The following is a 21,055-nucleotide window of genomic DNA, read 5'->3' as shown; positions in this document are numbered from 1 at the left end:
AGGCACTTTACTTGTAGATGAAACAATGAAATATAAAGTTGTTTGCTAGCAGCAACCTCTCCATTAGTTACATATCTCTTTAATGTGGAATTATTTAGAGGACTTTAACTTCTGCAGAGATTGTGCATATTTACTGACATTGGTGGATTGCAGAAGTTTGAATAGACTTTTATGATGGAAATGTTCTGAACTGGGCAGTTTTGCTGTCAATGGTTCATGCATTTTGTTTCATTACTTAGTACTGGAAAAATGTTCAAAACAATAAATTTAAAATGCACTCTAACAGGTATGCTCACTGTGCTGTATTACACAAGGAATATAATTTAATACAGTGAGGAAGGTGTATCAAACAACACACGTATGTTTCATGTGCAAGAGGCCTATGCTATGATTTGAAAACAGCCCAAAGGTAATCTTTATCCATGGCTGGCCAGATGCATTTTCTTTGAATGTGGGTTTCAATGCTGTTTCAATGAATGTGAGTTTCAAGGGCAGAGAAGTTTTAATACTATTTTCATTGTGAGACTGTATTGGTTTATTTAGCAGATGTCTATTAGTGTTTGTGCTACAAAATGTAAAATAAAAGTTTTAAATGAAATTCTTAGAAGTAAAGCAGTATGTACATTACAGTGTTTATGATAAATGGGGTGAAATAGCCAAGTAACAGGACATTGGAATACCTGCAGGGTAACTCTGGGGCCATATTTTGGTTGTCTGATCTTCAGTTTATTTTTGAAAGGTGGCATCCTACAATTCCATTGGAGTGGGTGGGGCTACATAATTATGTATGCAAATGTTATGTTAATTAGCATACAGATTTGTACCTATTTTTATGGGCCTTTGTCCAAATTTTTGATGTTTCCAGGTTGAGAGGTATTACAGTGGACCAGCAAGCAACAGCACAAATCTCGACTGGAAAGCTATGTTGGAAAACTGTGGAAGTTGCTATGGCCCTTGTTGAATGAGCTGTCAGTCTCTAGGTTGATGATAAACCCAGTTTGTCAAACAAATGTAATACGATTTGACAAACATCTTGAAAGAGTGACCTTGGAATCACCATATCCCAGTTTAACTTTGGAAAACGCAACAGACAACTGATCCAACTTCCTGAAATCTTTAGGTCCATGTAGATAAAAAACAATGTTGTTTGTGAACATCAAACAAATGTAATGAATATTCTTCCTTATTTGAAAACTGTGGAAGAAAACTGGTAAACTCATGGACTGGTTTACATTGGATTTGAAAGCCACCTTTGGAACAAAGGAGGAATTTGGTTTAGGAAAACTCTGATTTCATGAAGAAAACAAAAACAGACATGGCCCGTAACTCTGAAATTCTCTTTGCAGAGGTAACTGCCACCAAAAAGATTGCCTTGTATGTTAAAGTTAAGTCTACAAAAGCTGCAGGTTCAAAGGGGTGTATGTAAGGACTTGAAGCATCACTGCATTATCCTGTGGAGGAACTGGATCCTTTATTTGGGGGGGGGGGTCAAAAAAGGAAAGTAACTCTAAGAAAAGCCTTAGAGACCTTTAAAGAGGCTACAGGGGTCTCACTGTACCCTATGTGAAAATCAGGGATGGCTGTGGACTGTACTTTGACAGTGAAAAAGTTATAATTTTTTTAGAACAATTCTGACAAAAACTCTAAAAGAGAAGGATGGGCTGTAGAAAGAGACTAAACCCTTTCCTGATACCCAAAAGGAAAATATTTTCTTTTACTTTAATATATTTTCCTGATGGAAAACTTCTGTGAAACAATAAAGATAAATACCATGTTGTCTGAAAACCTGGCATCTCTGGCTATCATTAAAATTGGAGGAACAAAGCGGCTAACTTCAAGGTTTCTGCGTCCAGGAGAGGATCCTTGGATGGATGAGATAGGAGATCTGGGCTGTAAGCTAGAGTCCAGAGAGGACGTAAACGGTGAGACCAAAAATATGGGAACCAGACTTGTTGAGGAGAACACAAGGCAATGAGGACCACTTTTGCCGTGTACCTTCTGGCTTTTTGGATGAATCTTGTGATAAATGGAAAAGAGAGAAAGGCATAAAAGAGACTTCGGGGCCAAATGCAGATCAGAGCACCCCTCAGAGACTGACCCTGAGGAGGGATTAGGGTGAAATAACTGCTGTATTGGTTGTTTAGGTAGAAAGCAAACAAGTCACAGCAAGGTTGGCACAAGCAGTGGAAGATTCCGTTTCCCACTGTCTGACTGACGGACCACTCATGAGGTAGAGAACGAGTATGCCAGTACATTGGAAATTCCCAGGATATCCTTTGTTAAAAGGAGCAATGGGAAGACATCTCTTATTGCCACACTCTCACGGCTTCTTGACATGAAGGATAAGATCTGGTTCCTTCCTGCTTGTCGACATGCCAGACTACTGACACATTGCCTGCCTGAACTGAAATCACACCCACTAGTAGAGAATCTTGAAAAGCCTGCAATGCAAAAAAGAAGACTGCTATCATTTCCAGGACAGTGATGTGAAGGTTAGCCTTTAATGGTGTCAAAGTACCTTGAACAGTGTTGTCTTCATAAGGCCCCCCCTTAAAGGGAAGCATCCATGGTAACCACAGCTACTAAAGGTGAAAGACAGAATAGAAGTCCTTCTAACTCCTCTGTGGATGTGATCCACCATCTGATGTGAGTTCTGCACATGACTGTTAGTCTGATAGGGGTGCTGAGCAGCTGATAAAGTTGGGACCACTGGATTGATCGGGTCCACTGAAGACCTCATATGAAATCTGGAAAGAGGGGTCAAGGAGATCGCTGAAGCCATAAGCCCTAGAAGTTTCAGACTTAGTTTTGCTGGGGATGATGGATGAGACAATATTTGGCTTGCTTATTGTTGAAGAATCCTGGGCTGTGGTAAGGTTGCTATTTGAGTTGTTGCGTTCAGGTGGCATCCAATGAATTCTATGGACTGAGTTGGACTCGATTTGCTCTGTCAGGTATACAGCGACCCACAAGCGGTGAAGTTATTTAAGTAAAGGGTCCCTCCTGCTGGATTAAGAGATCCCTTATTGGAGCAGTTAGAAGCCAATTGTCCAAGTATGGCAACACCTGGAACCACTGCAGTCTAAGATAAACTCTCACTACTGCCAAGCATTTGGTAAACACCATGGGGGGGTGTGGGGGGGGGGTCAGAGCTCTAAACTGAATGTGACAGGCTCTCTGCCTGAAACGGAGCAATCTCCTGGATTGTCCGTTTACCTTTAAAAGACCACAAACTGAATTAAATGACTTGGGGCCAGAATAGGTCTTCAGTCTCTCGTCTTCTTTGGAACTAAGAAGAACCTGGGGTAGACAAAGGATTCTATTTGGTCTTGTGGGACCTGCAAAATGGCCCTTTTTTCTGACAGATTTTTGACATCTGCTGGTGTGGATCTGATATGCTGGGGGTGGCACTAAGGGAATCTATTTCCATTTGAGAAGGGGAAAGAAAATGAATAGTATATCCTTTTATTATCCTTAAAACCCTAGTGTCTGAAGTGACAACCCTCCAGGCTTGAGGATGTAGGGGTAAGCACCCCCGACTGCCGCCTCCAGAATGTGGCAGTCGTGCACCCCATCAGGAGCACTAAAAGGGTTTTTCAAAGAAGGATTTGCAAAATCCTTGGCTCTGCTGGCCGCCTCTGCCCCATGGTGGTGTCCATTAAAATTACCCCCTCCACTGCCATGGGAGGGTTAAGTCCAAGAAGTGTCTTGGTTAAAACCTTGTGATTTTCTGAACTACATCTTCTTTCCTCTTCGTTAATTCCTGGGAAGATCCTTTGAAAAGAAGAAGTAAATTCTCATGGCTGGGTCTTACCATCCAGCTCACTTCTGGTGAATATCTCCTTAATCTAAGGTCCAAACAAAGTGGAATCATCAAAAGGGGCACCAAGGAGTGACATATTAAAGCCTTCCAAAAAAATCACACAACTACATCCAGACATGCTGGTATATAGCTATGCCGGTACCTGCTACTCTAGCTGTTCCATCAGCTGCACTGGAAAAAAGACATATGGAAACATTAGAAAGGAAATTTAATGTAAATAGCTCAGGTTCCACATTCTTCTGCATATCCTTTGACAAATTACCTGAAACAGACTTGCAAATTTCCTTCATCAACTCTCTATGGAAATGTGTAATATGGGCAAGATAGTTCAGCATTCCCCCCAGAGAAAAAGTAGCTGAAGTACAAGAGTGTTTGTCACATCTATCCACAGCCCTAGATTCCTTAGTAGGGGGGGTGGAGAGATGTACTCTCTTCTGAGAGCTCTTTCTTTGTGGATGCTGCTATAACCATATCATCTACAGGAGGGCCTTTACCCAAATGAACTCTGTCCTTTGGTGCTGCCAAAATCTTGTCTAGTGTCTTGGGAAATAGCTCTGGTGTTTTAGGCTCTTTCCAGGCCCTCCGAGAGACCAAATCAATGAGGTCATCAGGAGGTGGAACCACCCAGGCAGTAGAAGAGCCAGCTCCAAATGCCTACAGTAACTCTGATTCTTCCAGGGAAGACATGTCAGTGGACCCCCCCCCCCTTTTTCTGCTTCATCAATTCTAGGAGTTTGCTAAAGGAGACATCTCTGAAGGGGGATCTAAGAGTACCCTCCTCTTCATCCAAATCCGTCTCTTCTGTGACGGATTCCAGGTGTGAATCCAAGTGCTTTTGTTTGCAAATCTGTTCCCTATGCACCTAGGGGACACCTCTAGCCATAGGTCTGAATCAGTCTGGGAACTCAATGTGAGAACTTCCCACAGGCTTTGGACAACTGACTGTCCCTGTTAATGAAGTAGTGGAGTATATAAAGCAGTATACATAGCAGGTCAGAATGGATCCAAATAAATGGGAGGCACCTCTACTCTTGGCTTGGAGAGAACCCCCTGGAAAGCCACAAAAGCCAAAGTGGAAACTGGAGTCAAGTACATCTCTTATGGAGGGGATTACAGCTTCAGAGACCCTGACCTGCCACTGCTCCAATGCTGACATAGCAGCTGAGCTGTTGAGAGCCAAAGCTCAGAAGGGAACGATCAGAAAGTTTTGAAGTCAATCAGTCACTTTGGGCACTGGCCTCGATGTTTCAGCTCTGATTCTCATCCCAATCAGACGTCAGTCAGGAGAGACTGGGGAACAGTGGAGGCTGAAGTGGAAGGCAATATTGGCATAAACACAGGTGCTCTGGGAATATTCAGATCCAAAGACTTTGGTTCCAAAGTTTGGGCCTGCAATGGAGTCAATGATGGAGGGGTTATCAGTACTGTTCTTGACCTGACTTGAGGAGATGGAGCCAAGGGGACGCCCAACTGTATCGGCACTCATAGGAACCTCAACATCATTCTGTCAACAATGACTATGGTAAGGCTCCTTGAAGAACAGACAGCCCTGGAAGAAGAGGCAATTGCGGAATCCTTGGACCTATGCTGGAGTATTGGAAAATGAAGTAGATGACTAATCAGCTCTACGAAAAACAGGAGCAGGGGAGAAGGGAAACATATCCAAGGAGGACTTCGGATATGAAGATTTTGATATTTTCAGTGCCGGACCCAAGCAAACTGCTGAGTTATGGGACCTTTTATCTGTCTTTCTTGAGACCTTTCTCTAGGTCCTGCTCACCATAGTACACTCTTTCTGTTTTGAGAGTTCTTTTTCCTTCTCTTTTGATTTTGATGGAGAAGGGGATGCTACTCCTTTACTCATGGAACCTGGTCACTCTGGAAAACCACTCTTTAAAATGAACTTGTCCCTTCTACTATGAAATGCTTTGTGGCCAAAAGCAGCACAGGCTTCGCAGTCTGTGTCCAAATGTGCCATTCCCAAGCAGTAGACAAAAAGGGAGTGAAGGTCTTGTGGAGGACTTTTATGGCCACATTTAGAACATTTTTTAAAACTTTTACCAACCATATTGAGCAGCAACAGTAATAAGCCAAATAACTAAGGATGCCCAATTAGAAGTAGGCAAAACATTACACAACATACTAAGCTCTAAACTCTGCTATGTTAAACAGAGAAGAAAAATGCTATTCTATAACTAATCGAAATAGTAAATCATAATTCTAAAAGGTAAAGACTACTCAACTGTCTTAAGCTATATATCTACATATATTTAAATGGTGACTAAAGTTGCCAAAAAGACAACAGGTAAGGAAGGCAGGTGCGAAGTACCACCTAAGGCTACAACAAAATTTTAGAAAGACTTATCCTAGAAATGGAGATCAGAGTCCTTGCAACCATTCAGTTCAGAATGCAACGAGATATGGGGTATTCTGAAGAAGTAGAGGGAATTATGGGTAGAAGAGAATTCAGAGCCCTGGATCTGAAGGTTTAAAGGAGCTGAGACCAGATCAGAGTCCCAACAGTCGAATCAGGCAAAAACAGACTTCTGACTCAACTGCATATCCATGTGTGTGCGTGCGCATGTATGTGCTGGTCTGTGAACACACATGCATTTGTGTGTACGTGCACGTGTGCAAAGACAAACAATAACAGTGATGAGAATTTTTGAAAGATTACAACATATGATCTAGAACTTCTTAAATACAATATACTGTGCTGAAAGCAGAAAGTACTCTACTCTTGCCACTGTAAAGAAGCTTATAAGATATACATGATGAACAAGGAGTAAGGGGTTATGTGGGCAGCTAGCTTGGAAGAGTTGGAAACCAGAAAGATTTCACCACATCCCCAGCCAGAAACAATGAAATTAATAAAATACCTGAATTCTTGTTCACTGACAACTTCTCCCAGATATTCAATGATGAACTGCCCTGCTTTCAGCGTTTCCTTAGTGCGGATACCCCATCCTTTTCCTTCCGCTCGGAATCTCTCCAGGCACTGTACCCATTCATGTCTCTGAATTCTCTGATTATAGCAATACTCACCACAGGGGCATGTGTTTGGGGAGCACTCTGCAAAGATCATTCTGAAGGAAATGACAAGTTATTAGGTTAACTGCATTCTACAATGGTGTTACTGTTATAATACATGTTCCTAACAGTAATTTAAGAAACTAATAATTTCAAATCATTTTTACCCAGTTTGACAACGTTTTATGTCAAATTAGTTTCTTCTTATTAAATATCACAAAAATCTTTTTTCTTGACTCCCTTATTCTGTACGCTAATTTCTCGACTATATACAACAAATAATATATACATATCACACAATATTTACATATATGGTTTACTATCAAAATCTTGCACCTGACAAGTGCGAGTGTTCAATTTCTGACCTGAAATGTCAGAAATCAAATATTCGATTGTGCACATAACTGACCGAGGTATTTCAGTAAAGTCGACAACTCAGGAATGTCGACTAAATACAACACTTCCGGTTATGAGCTACAAACGTTTTTGGAGGGGGCAAGCCCCACCCCCTGCTACTTAAATATACAAATTCCGAGATCACACTACAGTGAAGGAAAGGGTACATTTCCCGATTCTCACTATGTTGCGATCTGTATTCAAAATGGTGAATCCACAACAGTAAATGCCAGTATGGATTCACTGTTGTGACTTCAACATTTTTGTTTTCAATATTATGAAATGTTGAACTAAGCCATTCGAGTTTTCCAATTCAGACATTGTCCAAATGACATTTTGATAGTAAACCTATATATATTTACACACAAAGTTTTAAGAAAGCATCTGTCAAATACTAAATGTTTTGCAGCAATAGTGATACAAAAATGAAGCATGAAGAAAAAAATAACACAGTACAACTTGTGTGAAGAACTTACCAGAACGACAGAAATGTCTCATTCCTGTTTCACAATCAAACAGTATACTTCTTGACAATGCTTAACATGTAGCTAGTGCCCAAAGAACTATATAGGGAGTGTCTTGTGCATTTCTGGAAGTCCCAATGTCTGCTTGAGATATTCAAGACTGCCTCTGGGAGGCGTGAGTGCAGTCTGTCAAGAATACTTCACACAGTCAAAGCCACAAAGACTAACCCTTCATCTGGATGAGATGGGGGGAGCAGATAGATATAGATCTAATAGCACTTACCTAAGAGAGAAGTTGCTTTAATATACAAGTCTACATAACACAACTTCAATTACATACATTATAACACAAGCTCAAAATTTATAATCACTGTATTTTTGTTACATAAACCATATGCTTCAACACCCACCCTTTTATCAGATCTATCGCTATTTTTCCCCATTATGAAATGCCATCCCACATCTTTTACTATAAAGCAAACCTTCACAATGGCAAGTCCATAATAATGTAAATGCTCAATTAATATTTTAACTCTTTCTCTTGACATTTTATCACATCATAAATCTTATCACAAGTCATTTTGAACACATTCATCTGTATATTCTGAACACAAAACTCGCCAAAATTCTCAGTGTTAAAATGAAACAGTGCGTGATCTAAAGATTCTTCTCCACTGCATAATCGGAACGGTCTTTCACTCTTTTATTCATATCCCATTTGTCCTTTTGCACCCCAAGTCTTAAAAAAAACAGCAATCTCAGAAAGTTTTTATATCATTCTCACCTTTTCGTAATTGCTCTTTTCAGTAAACAGTTTTTATCATCTCACAACTTAATTCTAACTCAAAACCTTAAGGTGCATTTCCCATTTATCCTGCCAATTGTGCTTACTGTCTTACACTTCTACTTTTTCTTGTATATAAGTATGTTAAGGCAGGAGGTATCCCTAATGACTGCTCTTTGCCTCAATCTCCCTTTCAAAACAATGTAATTAATAGATGCATTCACTTTAGGGGGAGCTTATCCCATTAAAGTGGTGGAACAACATACATTGCTTTACTGGTATATAATTATTAGCACTGCCTCTTTTCTCAAAGCTCTAATTTCTCAACAACTCGTGCATCTGTACCTATACTATTTGAGCTCACTGCTCAACACAGGCCTTGACTAACTTAACTCCTAAGCCAGGGGAAGTGGTGTCCTGCTTTGCTCCCCTCCCACCCACAGACCATGCATTATACTTGCTTTGATCTCCACCCACTGTCACACTCTTAAGACACACCTCTTAAAAAGATGCCACCATAAAAACACATAGCTCTTATCTCACTATACTCACAGGAAGTCTTAACACCCACTTAAAACTTCCTGCACAAAAACAACACACACCAAATCAGTAAAATGTTCCTCTTTCCACAACATATCTTGTTCTACCCTCCTCCTCCTTTCCTCTTCATCTCACCCACCCCATACTATTAATAACAATCATCATAAAACACTTATACAACCAATCAGCATATCAGTATGCATTACCCCTACTTCCATGACTTCCTCATCAACAAACCACCACCACAACCCTCCCAGTAATCAGACCAAACCTATCTCCCAGCTCACCAATGTTAAGATCAGTTTTTTATATGATTACTACGACTCTAAAACATTTTTCTCTGTGCCTAAAAACACCAAAGACCTCATTCAGAATATCCTCCATAATCTTTACTGTCTTTTTTAAGAGTAATATTTAACCCAACCCAGGCCCAATAACTCCCATACCTCATCATCATAACTACTCCCTGCCCACACTGGTCCGTGCCTTCCTCATGCACACAGTACTTAAAAAAGGTAGACCACGTAAGTGCTTTTATTTCCCAGCACAACCCAAACATCGTAGCAGTCATAGAATCCTGGGTCAAAAAAGATTCAGCCAACTTCTAGCACTTTCTAACCTCCTACAAGTATGCCAATAATGCCAGTCCGGACAAATGATTATGCAGAAGTGCTCTAATTTTGTACAGAAATAACCTAAACCCAAAAGTAATTGCCCAAGGACACTTCTCCTCACACTCTGGTCCCAAATGAATTCTTCTGAAATTTCCAGCTCACAAAAGAAAACCACTACTGATTGCTATAGCCTATCTACCACCCCCTGCTTCCCTAGATAAGTTCAAATTACTCATTACTAGCATCATGAATAACTGTCTCAAAAATAACAACAATCACCATTTTAGGGGACTTGAGTCTTAATTATCTTGGCCCTCTTTCACCTGAGATGGGTACTTTCCTAGTAGATCTAGATCTCAAATTGTTAAACTAAAGTACAGTTGTCTAAAACCTTACCATAGCAGTAGATATCCTTCTCTTCACTCTTGCATTATTCCTTAAGTAAGGGATTTTTGGCCAAGGACAACCCAATGCCTGGCCAACTTACAAAGCCTTTAGTGTTTACAGGCATCATACATCACACATATGCTCCCAGTGCAAGCCGTAGGGCATAAAGGTGACATACAGACATGCACATCCCTCAGAACTGAAAAGCCCCAGGAGGAACAGAATGCCCCAGGGACTAGGAGGAACATGTGCATACAGAAAGAAAAAGAAAAGAATCCCAGGTCAAGACAGCAAGAAGACTAGGATAGAGCAGAGCGGGTAGGAGGGAGAGAGGGAACAAATACTGCAACAGTAAAGAGAAGGACATCCACAGTTGCAGTAAGATTTTACACAGCTGTATTGTCCTCCTATATCACTGCTGAAGTATATCCTTATGTCAGAGAAATTACAGAAGCTTAAGAGGAAACCTGGTTGGAGGACGGCACTTAAGAGCCCTTGAAAATCCATCCAGTATAGCAATAGCAAAGTCAGGTCTTGTTCTGGAAATAACCAACTTGTAATGCTTAGTGAAGGTATGGAGAAAGGTCCAAGCAGCAGCCTCAAGGATGGAAATGGTATTCAGTCCTTAGAAAAAGGCACCAGAAGAAGCAACAGCTCTAGTAGAACGAGCCTTTACACAAGATGAAAGACATTTATCATGAAGAGAGTAACAAAAGGAAATCGCCTTAGAAATTCAGTAAGAGATAGCTTGTTTAGAAACTGCCAAACCCAATTACCTAGGATAAGAGGAAACAAAAAGTTGCTCAGTTTCGTGAATCCAAATAGCAGCAGAGTGGTCTATGCAAATCCAAGTTGTAAAGAACCTTCTCACTGGCAGACTGCGGTGAAGAAAAAAAGAAGACATATTAACAGACTGATTAAGAGACAACTCATTGACCACCTTGAGCATAAAAGCAGGATCAGTATGAAAAGACACCCTGTACCTGTGAAAAACTACGAAGGAAGGAACAGCCATGAGAGCCTGAAATTCAGATACTCAGCTAAGTAAAGGCAAAATAAAGAAGTGTCTTCCAAGTACAATGTTGCAAGGAAGTTGAAGCAGTAGGCTCTAAAAAAGCCTGAGTCAAATTTTCAAAAGCACTACTGGAGTCCCAGGAAGTCATAATAGGCTTCCTGAGAAGACTGATATAAAGGACGCCTTTAAGAAATTGGTTGACTTCAAACTTAGAAGCCAGAGGAGGAGGTAAGAGCAGACGAGCAGAAATTGCTGATAAGTGAGCTTTAACTGAATATGTCAACCCAGCATGGATCAGATCATATAAATAAGGGAGAACCATAGGAATATAAACTGAAAAAGGATCCTGGCTATAACAGCAGTACCAGACAGAAAATCTCTTCCATTTGGACAAATGTGATTTCCTGATGGTGGGTTTCCTGGCCTCCTGCAGGTCCCAAAGCATGTCTAAAAGGGATCAAAACCCTATCACCCACAACATCAGCTGAAGAGTGGATAAGTGAGGATGGATAAGAGACCCCTTTTGTATTGTGTGACAAGGTCCACCCAGTGAGGTAACTTGTGGTGATTCTCCCTGGCCAAGCGAGAAAGATGGGGGAACCAATGCTGTCTGGGCCAAAAGGGATTCACCAACAAGATTTTGGGGGAGTCTTGATTGATCTTGTGTAGGACCCTCAGAAGCATAGGAAGGGGAAGGAAGGCATACAGAAACATCTCCTTCCAAGGAAAAGATAGGATGTCCACCTTCCAAGCCAGAGGACTTGCGACTCTGGAACAGGAGAGAGAAAGTTGCCTGTTCAGAGGGAAGGCAAAAAGATCTACCCGAGGAATACCCCACTGATCGACAATGTCCAGAAGCACATCTCTCTGAAGCATCCATTCATGAGTCTGTGTGCTAGACCTGCCCAAATGTATGCCACCATATTTTGCTCTAAGGGAATGTAGACAACCTGAAAAGTCACTTCATACTGGACAGCCAGATCCCAGACCTGAAGAGTGAGCCTGCAGAGAAGGTATGCCAGGGTCACCCCTTGCTTCCTGACATATCACATCAATGTGGTGTAGTCTGTGAAAACTTTGAAGGGCCCAAGAATAAAGACATTATGAAAGGCCTAAAGAACTAGGAGGAGTGCTCTCATCTCCTTGAAGTTGATGTGGTCTGACCTCTGATGGTGAGGGCAGAGACCTTGGACCTTGACAGAACCAAAGGAAACTCCCCCACCCCCTGTCTGAGGCATCTGAAAAGTGCTCTTGAGGAGGTTGGAATGGAAGCTTCAGGTTGAGGGAAACTTAATGAATTCCACTACTGAAGCTTGAGTTTGAGACAGGGAAGGAAGGGAACTAGTAAACCCAGGGGATGACAGTGTTGAAAACACACTGACTAGAGGTATCTCTGAAGTTCTCATACATCGCCTGGATACAGGCAGCTTAGGAATGGTGGGAGCCAAAAACCAGAGAATCCTCAAAGCCCCAGGGGAGACTGGAAATAAGCAATCAGAGAGAGCACCACGGGGGAAGGCAGGAAGGCCAGCATGTGAATAGTCTGGATCCTGCATCCAAGAAAAACATGATCCTGAAAAGGAACCAGTATTGATTTTTGAACATTTATGGTGAACCTCACGCTTTTCAGCAGGGAAACAGTAAACTGGTGGTCTTAAAGCAGAACCTCAGCGGATAAGGCCTGAATGAGTAGGTCATTCAAATAAGGAAAGATCTAAACCTCTCTCATCCTGCAAAAAGCAACAACAGGAGTGAGGCATTTGGTGAATACCCTTAAAGGAGTAGAGATACCAAAGGGCAAAGCAAAAAACTGAAAATGCAAGGAAGAGAAAAATGCAAAAATTTCAAGAAAAGGGGATGGACAGAGATTTGAAGTTAGACATCCTTGAGATCTTGCAATACCATAAATACCCAGGGAAGAAAAGTTTGAAGGGACATCATCTGATAACAGCGGACCTTTAGAAAAGTGTTGAGCTGAGAAAGATCCAGGATTGGTCTCCAGATGCCCTCTTTCCTGGGAACCAGAGACATTCTGGAAAAGAAAACCTTCCCTTCCTGGGCAACGGTAAAACCTGAATGGTAACTTGGGTCAAAAGATTGTGAAGCACCTCTGGAAAGAAACAAAACTATTCCAGAGGAGGTTGAGAAATGTGCAGGAAGGTAGGCAGACATTTCCAAATCATGAAATACCTCTGACGGATGACAGACAAAACCCAAGAGTCTTGAGAGACCCTTCACCAATTTGGAAGGCACAGGGAAGGATGTAGGGACAAGGGAACCTGGCCAAGGGAAAATGGAAGCAAACTGTCAGAAGGAAAGTACAGTTTTGTACCTACCGTAAATGTAGATGTTCAAGTGTTCACCCTGCTGCAGTCATCACACTTGGGTTATCCTGTCGTCAGGCGGTCCCGCAGTCGGCCTGAATTCCAAAGTCTTGGTCCAGTGTCGGCTGCTGTCGCTTCTTCCCTGACGTCAGTGCGCCAGGGGTATATATGATGCATCCGACACCATTTTCTTCAGTTTTTCTTGCCCCAGATGTCAGGTGCCCCCAAAAAGGTGGTCAGTAAATAGTACCAATGTAAAAAATTTAGCACAAAAACAACATCCCTCCAGCTATAAGCAAATACATCACAAAGGTATTGTAAAGATTTAGTTAGTTAGGTCAGAGGGGATGCAGGGAGGGTAACCTGGACTGCAGCAGGGTGAACACTCGAACATCTATATTTATGGTAGGTGCAAAACTGTACTATGTTCATCGTGTTACCCTGCTGCAGTCATCACACTTGGGTAGAATCCCAAAGCTAAGGATGGGAGGAGGAGTCAAAGTGGGTTAAAGGAGGCTAGAAGGCCCTGCAGAAAGTACAGTTTTGTACCTACCATAAATGTAGATGTCCGATAGGCATGCATCTGCAGTCCTTACAAATGGGTTGTCCTGTCGTCAGGCAGCCCTTCGGTCGGCCGGATTCCAAAGTCTGGATCTGGCCTCGGCTGGTGTCGCACTTCACCCGACGTCATAGCGGCAGTTCTTCGGGTATAAAGGCATCAGCCGACGCCATTTTCCTCAGTGTTTCTTGCCCCAAATGCCAGGTGCCCTCTAGGAAGGCTAAATTTGGATAAATGCAAATGGTTCCAAATAGTAGAGAGCAAACAAAAAATAAGCATGTATGTACATATATACAAACAAATACACCATAATAGATTCCCCCAGCTAGCTACAAGAAGGGCAAATACCCTAGGAGTACCACAGAGGAGAAGGAGGGTGGGTAATCCTGACTGCAGATGCATGCCTATCGGACATCTACATTTATGGTAGGTACAAAACTGTACTATGTCCTTCAAGGATGCATCTGCAGTCCTTACAAATGGGTAGAATACCATAGCCAAACTGGGGGAGGAGGAGAAATAGATTATGGTGTAGTTAAGATCCCTTGCAAAACAGCAGTGGCAAAACCTGCTCGGGATCTGGAGTATAAAGGTAAATTATAATGCTTGGCAAATGTATGCACGGAGCTCCAAGTAGCAGCCTCTAAAATGTCTTTGGTAGCCACTCCTCGTAAAAAAGCTGTGGTAGTGGCTGTAGCCCTTGTAGAGTGAGGCCTGATGTTTTCTGGAGTTTTCTTTCCATGGTAGGAGTAACAAAATCTAATGCAATTTCCTATCCACTTAGAGATCGTCTGTTTTGAAATTGCTTTTCCTTCCATTCCTGTTGCATATGCTACCAGTAGCTGGTCAGTTTTTCTATTGCTCTTGGTCCTGTCCAGGTAGTAACGTAATTGTCCAAGTACATCCAAGGTATGCAGCAGTCTTTCTCCCCTGTTTTGTGGGTTGGGGAAGAATGTAGGTAGGTGGATAGCTTGATTTAAAGATACCCTGGAGACCACCTTTGGCATAAAAGTAGGATTAGTTCTCATGGACACTCTATCTTGATGGAAGATCAGGAAGGGCTGTACTGCCATTAATGCCTGTAGCTCAGATACCCTTCTTGCTGAAGTGATTGCAAGCAGGAAAGCAGTTTTCCATGATAAGTACTGTAATTCTGCTGTTGCTGCTGGCTCGAAAGGAGGGAGTGTCAACTTTTCTAGCACAAAGTTCAAGTCCCATGCTGGCAATAGCGGCTTCCTGGGTGGCTTTACATTTTTAATCCCTCTCAGAAACTGCCTGAGCAGAGGATGTGATAATACTGGAGGATCCAAGTTGTATTCTGCTGAGATAGCTGATGCATGAATCTTAATGGAAGAATAGGACAGGCCGTTGTGGAAGAGCTCTGCCAAGTATTCCAGGATGTTAGCTATGTTTACCAGTGACACATTCTCTCCTTTTGCAGTACTCCAAATGAGATATCTTTTCCATTTTGCTGAATAATTTTTTCTTGTTGAGGGTCTGCGAGCCTCCAAGATAATGTCTTTAACCCTTTGAGATAAATCTGGGTTATTTGGTCTTATGCAATGTTCCAGGCAGTCAGCTGCAGTGTTTTCAGGTTTGGATGCAGGGTTTTGAAGTTGTTCTGAGTTAACAGCAAGGGAACTAGGGGCAGAGGCCATATTTGTTCCCGAGACATACTCCTCAGTAATGGGTACCAATGTTGCCTTGGCCAGTCTGGAGCTATCAGGATGATCCTTGACGGTCTTCTTTGATCTTCAGTAGCACCTTGTGCATCAAAGGAAGAGGTGGGAATGCATATGCTGTCAGGTTTGTCCAACTGAAAGATAGGAGTCCACTTTCCAAGCAAGTGGGTGGTACGTCCTTGTGCAGAATTTTTTCAGTTGGTGATTGTGTGGGGATGCAAATAAGTCTATTTCTGGCAGTCCCCATTTCCTGTAATGGTTTTGAAGATGTCCGGATGCAGCATCCATTCGTGGGCATCCGTGGTAGTTCTGCTTAGGATGTCTGCTAGTATATTTTCTTTTCCTGGCACAAAAATTGCTTGTAGCTGAATGTTGAAGCTCAGTGCCACATTCCAGAGGTCCATTGCCATCCGGCATAGAGGGTATGAATGTGTGCCTCCCTGTTTGTTGATGTACCACATAACTGTGGTGTTGTCCGTCCTTATCAGCAGTTGACCCTGTTGAAGAAATGGTCTGAATGCCTGAATTGCCAGTTTTACTGCCAGCATTTCCTTTTGATTTATGTGTAGGTGCAGCTGGTCTTGAGTCCATAAGCCTTGTATGCACTTGTCCAGCATGTGTGCCCCCAACCGAGGTCTGAGGCGTCTGTTGTGATGGTCTGGCTTGGTTGAGTGCTGTGGAAGGGCAGTCCCTTGTTTGATTGACAGGCCTGGGCCCACCATTGGAATTCTTGTTTCAGGCATGGAATTATTGGAATTTGGGTTTCTAGGCTGTGCTTGTGCTGAGACCATAAATTCCTTAGGTACCACTGTAACTTTCTCATATGTAGTCTGGCATGTGGAATTAATATTATGCAGGATGCCATGTAACCGAGAGCTTGCAGGACTTTTCTTGCTGTTAGCTGGTTCTGCTTTGTTAATGCCATGAAGTAGAAAGGAGTTGCTCCTGTTTTTCTACTGTCAGGAATGCCATTTGTTTTGTTGTGTCCAAATCTGCACCCAAGAAGGTTATCCTTTGGGATGGTATCAGCCTTGACTTTTTTATATTGACTGTGTATCCCAGGGCTTGCAGTAGATGAATGACCCTTTCCAAATCTTTTGTTAATTTGTTTTGTTGTCCGCTTGTAACAGGCAGTCGTCCAGGTAAGGGTAAATTTGAATTCCCTGAAGCCTGCAATGAGCAATTACTGATGCCAGGCATTTCGTGAATACTCTGGGCGCAGTAGATAAGCCAAAGGGCAATGCTGAGAATTGATAACGCTCTGATCCTGCAAGAAATCTGAGGTATCTTCTGCAATTTGGTCGTATGGGGACGTGCAGGTATGCCTCCTTGAGATCTAGAGTTACCAGCCAAGACTCCTTGCCCAGCATGGGAAGAAGCTGCTGTAGGGTCAGCATTTTGAATTTTGGAACAATGAGGTATGTGTTTAAAGCGGACAGGTCGAGAATAGGTCTCCATTGGTTTTCTTTTCTTGGTACCAGGAAGAGTCTGGAGTAAAATCCTTGCCCTTGTTCCATAGATGGTACCCTTTCTACAGCTCTCATCCTTAGTGAGTGAGTTATTTGTTCTAGAGCTTCTGTCTTCTGATTTGGAGGTAGGTTTGGCATTCCTCTCTTCCTTGGTAGAGTATGGAAGTGAAACCTGTAACCTTGGTCTATTGTCTGTAAAATCCATTTGTCTCCTGTGATGTAATGCCAGTTTACTGAAAATAAGGCTAGCTTCCCGCCTAAGGGTGCCTCTAGTTGTTCCCTGGTAGGCGGTGCTAGAGCCAAGTCACTGTGATTGTCCTGTGGAAGTGGTGGTGGCTGGGTCTGTGGCTGTACCTCGTTGGTTGTTAGCCTGCCACTGACGTCTCCTGTAGGCACCTCTGGATTGACCCCTGCCTCTTGAGCGCCTATTCCTGCCTCTCGGAGCTCTGGCGGTGTCTGGAAAGGACCAATTCTTGGAAGGCCAGTTCCTGCTAAACCTTGGAGGCAAGACCTGCAAGAAATCCTTGACTGTCTGGACAGATTTTGCTTTCTCTTCCACCTTCTTCAGCACCTGCTGCGCAGGGGAGCCAAACAAATTGAGATTATCCATGGGAGCATCTAGGAGCTTTGATTTAACCTGGTCTGGTAAGGACTGCTCTTTTAACCATGCATGTCTTCTGATCACTGTGCCAGTCATGGCTGATCTAAAGGAAGCCTCCAGTGCATCATAGCCGCATTTTAAGGAATGATTACTGACCTGCTGAATGTTATGTACCATTTCCTGTACAGATATTTTGTCTAATGGTTCATCCGAGGACAGTTTTTTAGTTAATTGGTCTAACATAAATTCCTGATACTGAATCATGTGGAATTGACAGTTCAAGGCCCTAGCTGAAAGAGTAGCAGAAGTGTAAACTTTTTTACCCCATCTCTCTAAGGCCCTAGATTCCCTTTCAGAGGGGAGGGGGTTTTTGGTAGAAGAAGCTGCTACAGCCTTGGGTCCTTGGGAGATAGTTTCGGGATCTGCAAAAGGGCCCTTATACAAATGATAATGTGTGTCCGGAACCCTGTAGTACCTATCGGGCTTAGCAGGGGCCGGAGGAAGAGAATCAGGAGCACTACAAGCATCATTAAAAGCATCATCCACAACAGTAAGTACTGGAGGAATGGCTAAAGGCCTATGCTGTGGCAAATGCAAAATGGTTCTAAGCCTTTTCCTAGAGTCTGAAAAATCCTGGCCCTGCCATTGAAATTGTTCCCTCATAGCATTCAAGGTTTCCCCAAAAGAAAATTTCTCAGGCGGAGAGGCAGAAGGAATGGAGTCTTCTGCATCAGAGTCCTCATAAGGAGAAAAGGGGCCTTCTGGAGGGTTTGAATTATCTGATTCATCAGAGGAGCCATCTGAAGAAACTGGCTCAGGGGGCTCTACTCTAATCCTCTTCTCTGGAGGTGGGTGAGAGGCCCTGTCTGGATGTGGTTGGGATCCCCGGATCAAAGAAATGAGATCCTCTGCTAGACTAAGCATTTGAGAACTAGAGCTAGGCCTGTGAGAGGGGGTCTTAGCAGGCACAGTTTTGGTAGTTTTAGCTGCTTTAGCCCTGGTAAAGGCCTTAATCGACATGGATGCAGGAGGCCTAGCAGCTCCACGTGCAGGGGTAGAAATATCCAAAGGGATAGTATCAGATAAATCCTGCGAACCTGCAAGAGCAGGTGTGATTTCAGTAGCAGATTCAGCCTGGCTGGATGAAGCCTCGGTAAGTGGCAAGCTTTCACCCGAAGGAAGAACCGTGGACTCGGTTTCAGCCGAAACCGAGACACTCGCGGTTGGCTTAACCGCGGTTTCGGCCGAAACCGCGGACCGCGAGTGTCGGTCCTTTCCTTGCGTTTTTTAGAAATTTGCGTAGTCGGAGTATCCGACGGCATAATGTAAGCGAAATAGGAGCCGAAAAACTCTTCAGCAAATTCCGACCGACGTCTAAGTGTCCGTCGGTTGAAAGAAGCACAGGCTAGACAAGCTGCTACGTCGTGGTCTGGGCCTAAGCAAGGTAAGCAGTAAGAGTGGAAATCTTTATGAGGTATTTGTTTCCCACAAGTTAAACAGTTATTCACTTTTTCTGACATCGGCTGAGGCAAGAAAGAGTCCCCAATGGGGTACTTAGCTTTTTAGAAGTCTTCGGTACTTGTAGTAGTAATCTCTGGTTCTGACCGACCAGCACTTGCGAACAGCTTCTGCTTCGGGCGCCACGCGGCAAGAAAGACTGGGGAAAATGGCGTCGGCTGATGCCTTTATACCCGAAGAACTGCCGCTATGACGTCGGGTGAAGTGCGACACCAGCCGAGGCCAGACCCAGACTTTGGAATCCGGCCGACCGAAGGGCTGCCTGACGACAGGACAACCCATTTGTAAGGACTGCAGATGCATCCTTGAAGGACATCTGCAGTGGCGAAGCCAGCTCTAGTCTTAGAGTAAAGTGGTAAGTGGTAGTGTTTGGTGAAGGTGTGTACTGAACTCCAAGTTGCAGCTTCCAAAATATCCTTGGTTGGCACCCCCTTGAGGAAGGCTGTAGATGTAGCTGCTGCTCTGGTAGAGTGGGGCCTTATGGTAGCAGGAAAGTACAGTTTTGTACCTACCATAAATGTAGATGTCCGATAGATATGCAACTGCAGTCATAACATATGGGTTGTCCTGCCTCAGGCAGCCCTCGGTCGGCCGGATTCCAAAGTCTGGGTCCAACGTCGGCTGATGTCGCATTTCTCTCCGACGTCAGAGCGGCTGGAGTACATAAGCATCAGCCGACGCCATCTTCTTCAGTGTTTCTTGCCCCAGATGCCAGGTGCCCTCCAAGGAAGGCTGTAATCAAATTGGAAGATAAAACAGGTTTCCAGACAAATAAATAAGCAATAAACAGATACACCATAACAGATATCCCCAGCTAAGGATAACAGGGATAGGAGTGGACCCAAAGGATAGAGGGGAAGGAGGGAGGGAAAACCCGACTGCAGTTGCATATCTATCGGACATCTACATTTATGGTAGGTACAAAACTGTACTATGTCCTTCAAGAATGCAACTGCAGTCATAACATATGGGTTGAATACCATAGCTTAGCTGGGCGAGGTGGAATGCTCTAAAAAAGGGATGGTGTAGCTATCAATCCCTGCAGGACTGCCGAAGCAAAGCCTGCTCTGGATCTGGAATATAGAGGAAGGTTGTAGTGTTTGGAAAATGTATGCATGGAGCTCCATGTAGCAGCTTCTAGAATGTCTTTTGTAGGCACCCCTCTTAAGAATGCTGTAGAGGTGGCTGTAGCTCTGGTGGAGTGTGGTCTGACATTGGCTGGCGCACACTTTCCATGGAAGGAATAACAGAATCTGATGCAATGTCCAATCCATTTTGAAAATGTCTGTTTTGAAATTGCTTTTCCTTGTACTCCAGGGGCGTAAGCTACAAAAAGCTGATCAGACTTCCTACTAGTCTTGGTTCTGTCCAGGTAGTAGCGAAGTTGTCTGTGAATGTCCAAGGTATGCAACAGTCTTTCCCCTTTGTTTTCAAGATTGGGAAAGAAGGTAAGCAGGTGAATTGCTTGATTTAAAGAGACCCTAGATACCACTTTTGGGAGAAAGGTAGGGTTGGTTCGTAAGGAGACCCTGTCTCTGTGAAAGGTTATGAACAGTGGTATAGCCATTAGGGCCTGTAATTCCGAAATCCTTCTTGCTGAGGTAATGGCCAACAGGAAAGCAGTCTTCCAGGAAAGTAATTGTAAATCCACAGAAGCTGCTGGCTCAAAGGGGGGTAGAGTCAATTTTTCTAGGACAAAGTTGAGGTCCCAAGCTGGTACTGGTGCCTTTCTTGGGGGCTTTATATTCTTGATTCCTCTAAGAAATTGCCTTAACAAAGGATGTGAAAACACAGGTGGATCAGTGTTGTATCTAGCTGAGATAGCTGAAGCATGTATTTTTATAGAGGA

At 43.2% G+C, this 21,055-nt stretch overlaps 1 protein-coding gene across 2 annotated transcripts in view; it reads right to left on the bottom strand.

Annotated features, from left to right (window-relative positions):
* Nucleotides 1-21,055, bottom strand: part of ASH1L (ASH1 like histone lysine methyltransferase) — a 3,741,676-nt gene that overhangs the window by 2,119,180 nt on the left and 1,601,441 nt on the right. For both annotated transcript variants that reach the window (XM_044080164.1, XM_044080163.1), the window contains exon 11: nucleotides 6,703-6,909. In XM_044080164.1, the coding sequence (XP_043936099.1) occupies nucleotides 6,703-6,909 (207 nt within the window). The remainder of the gene's footprint in view (nucleotides 1-6,702; nucleotides 6,910-21,055) is intronic.

The sequence above is a fragment of the Protopterus annectens genome, chromosome 8.part0 (assembly GCF_019279795.1).
Source record: "Protopterus annectens isolate FY-2018-M chromosome 8.part0, PAN1.0, whole genome shotgun sequence".
NCBI lineage: Eukaryota > Metazoa > Chordata > Ceratodontiformes > Protopteridae > Protopterus > Protopterus annectens.
Note: the sequence above shows the minus strand (reverse complement) of the source record. Positions and strands in the feature narration are given on the sequence as shown.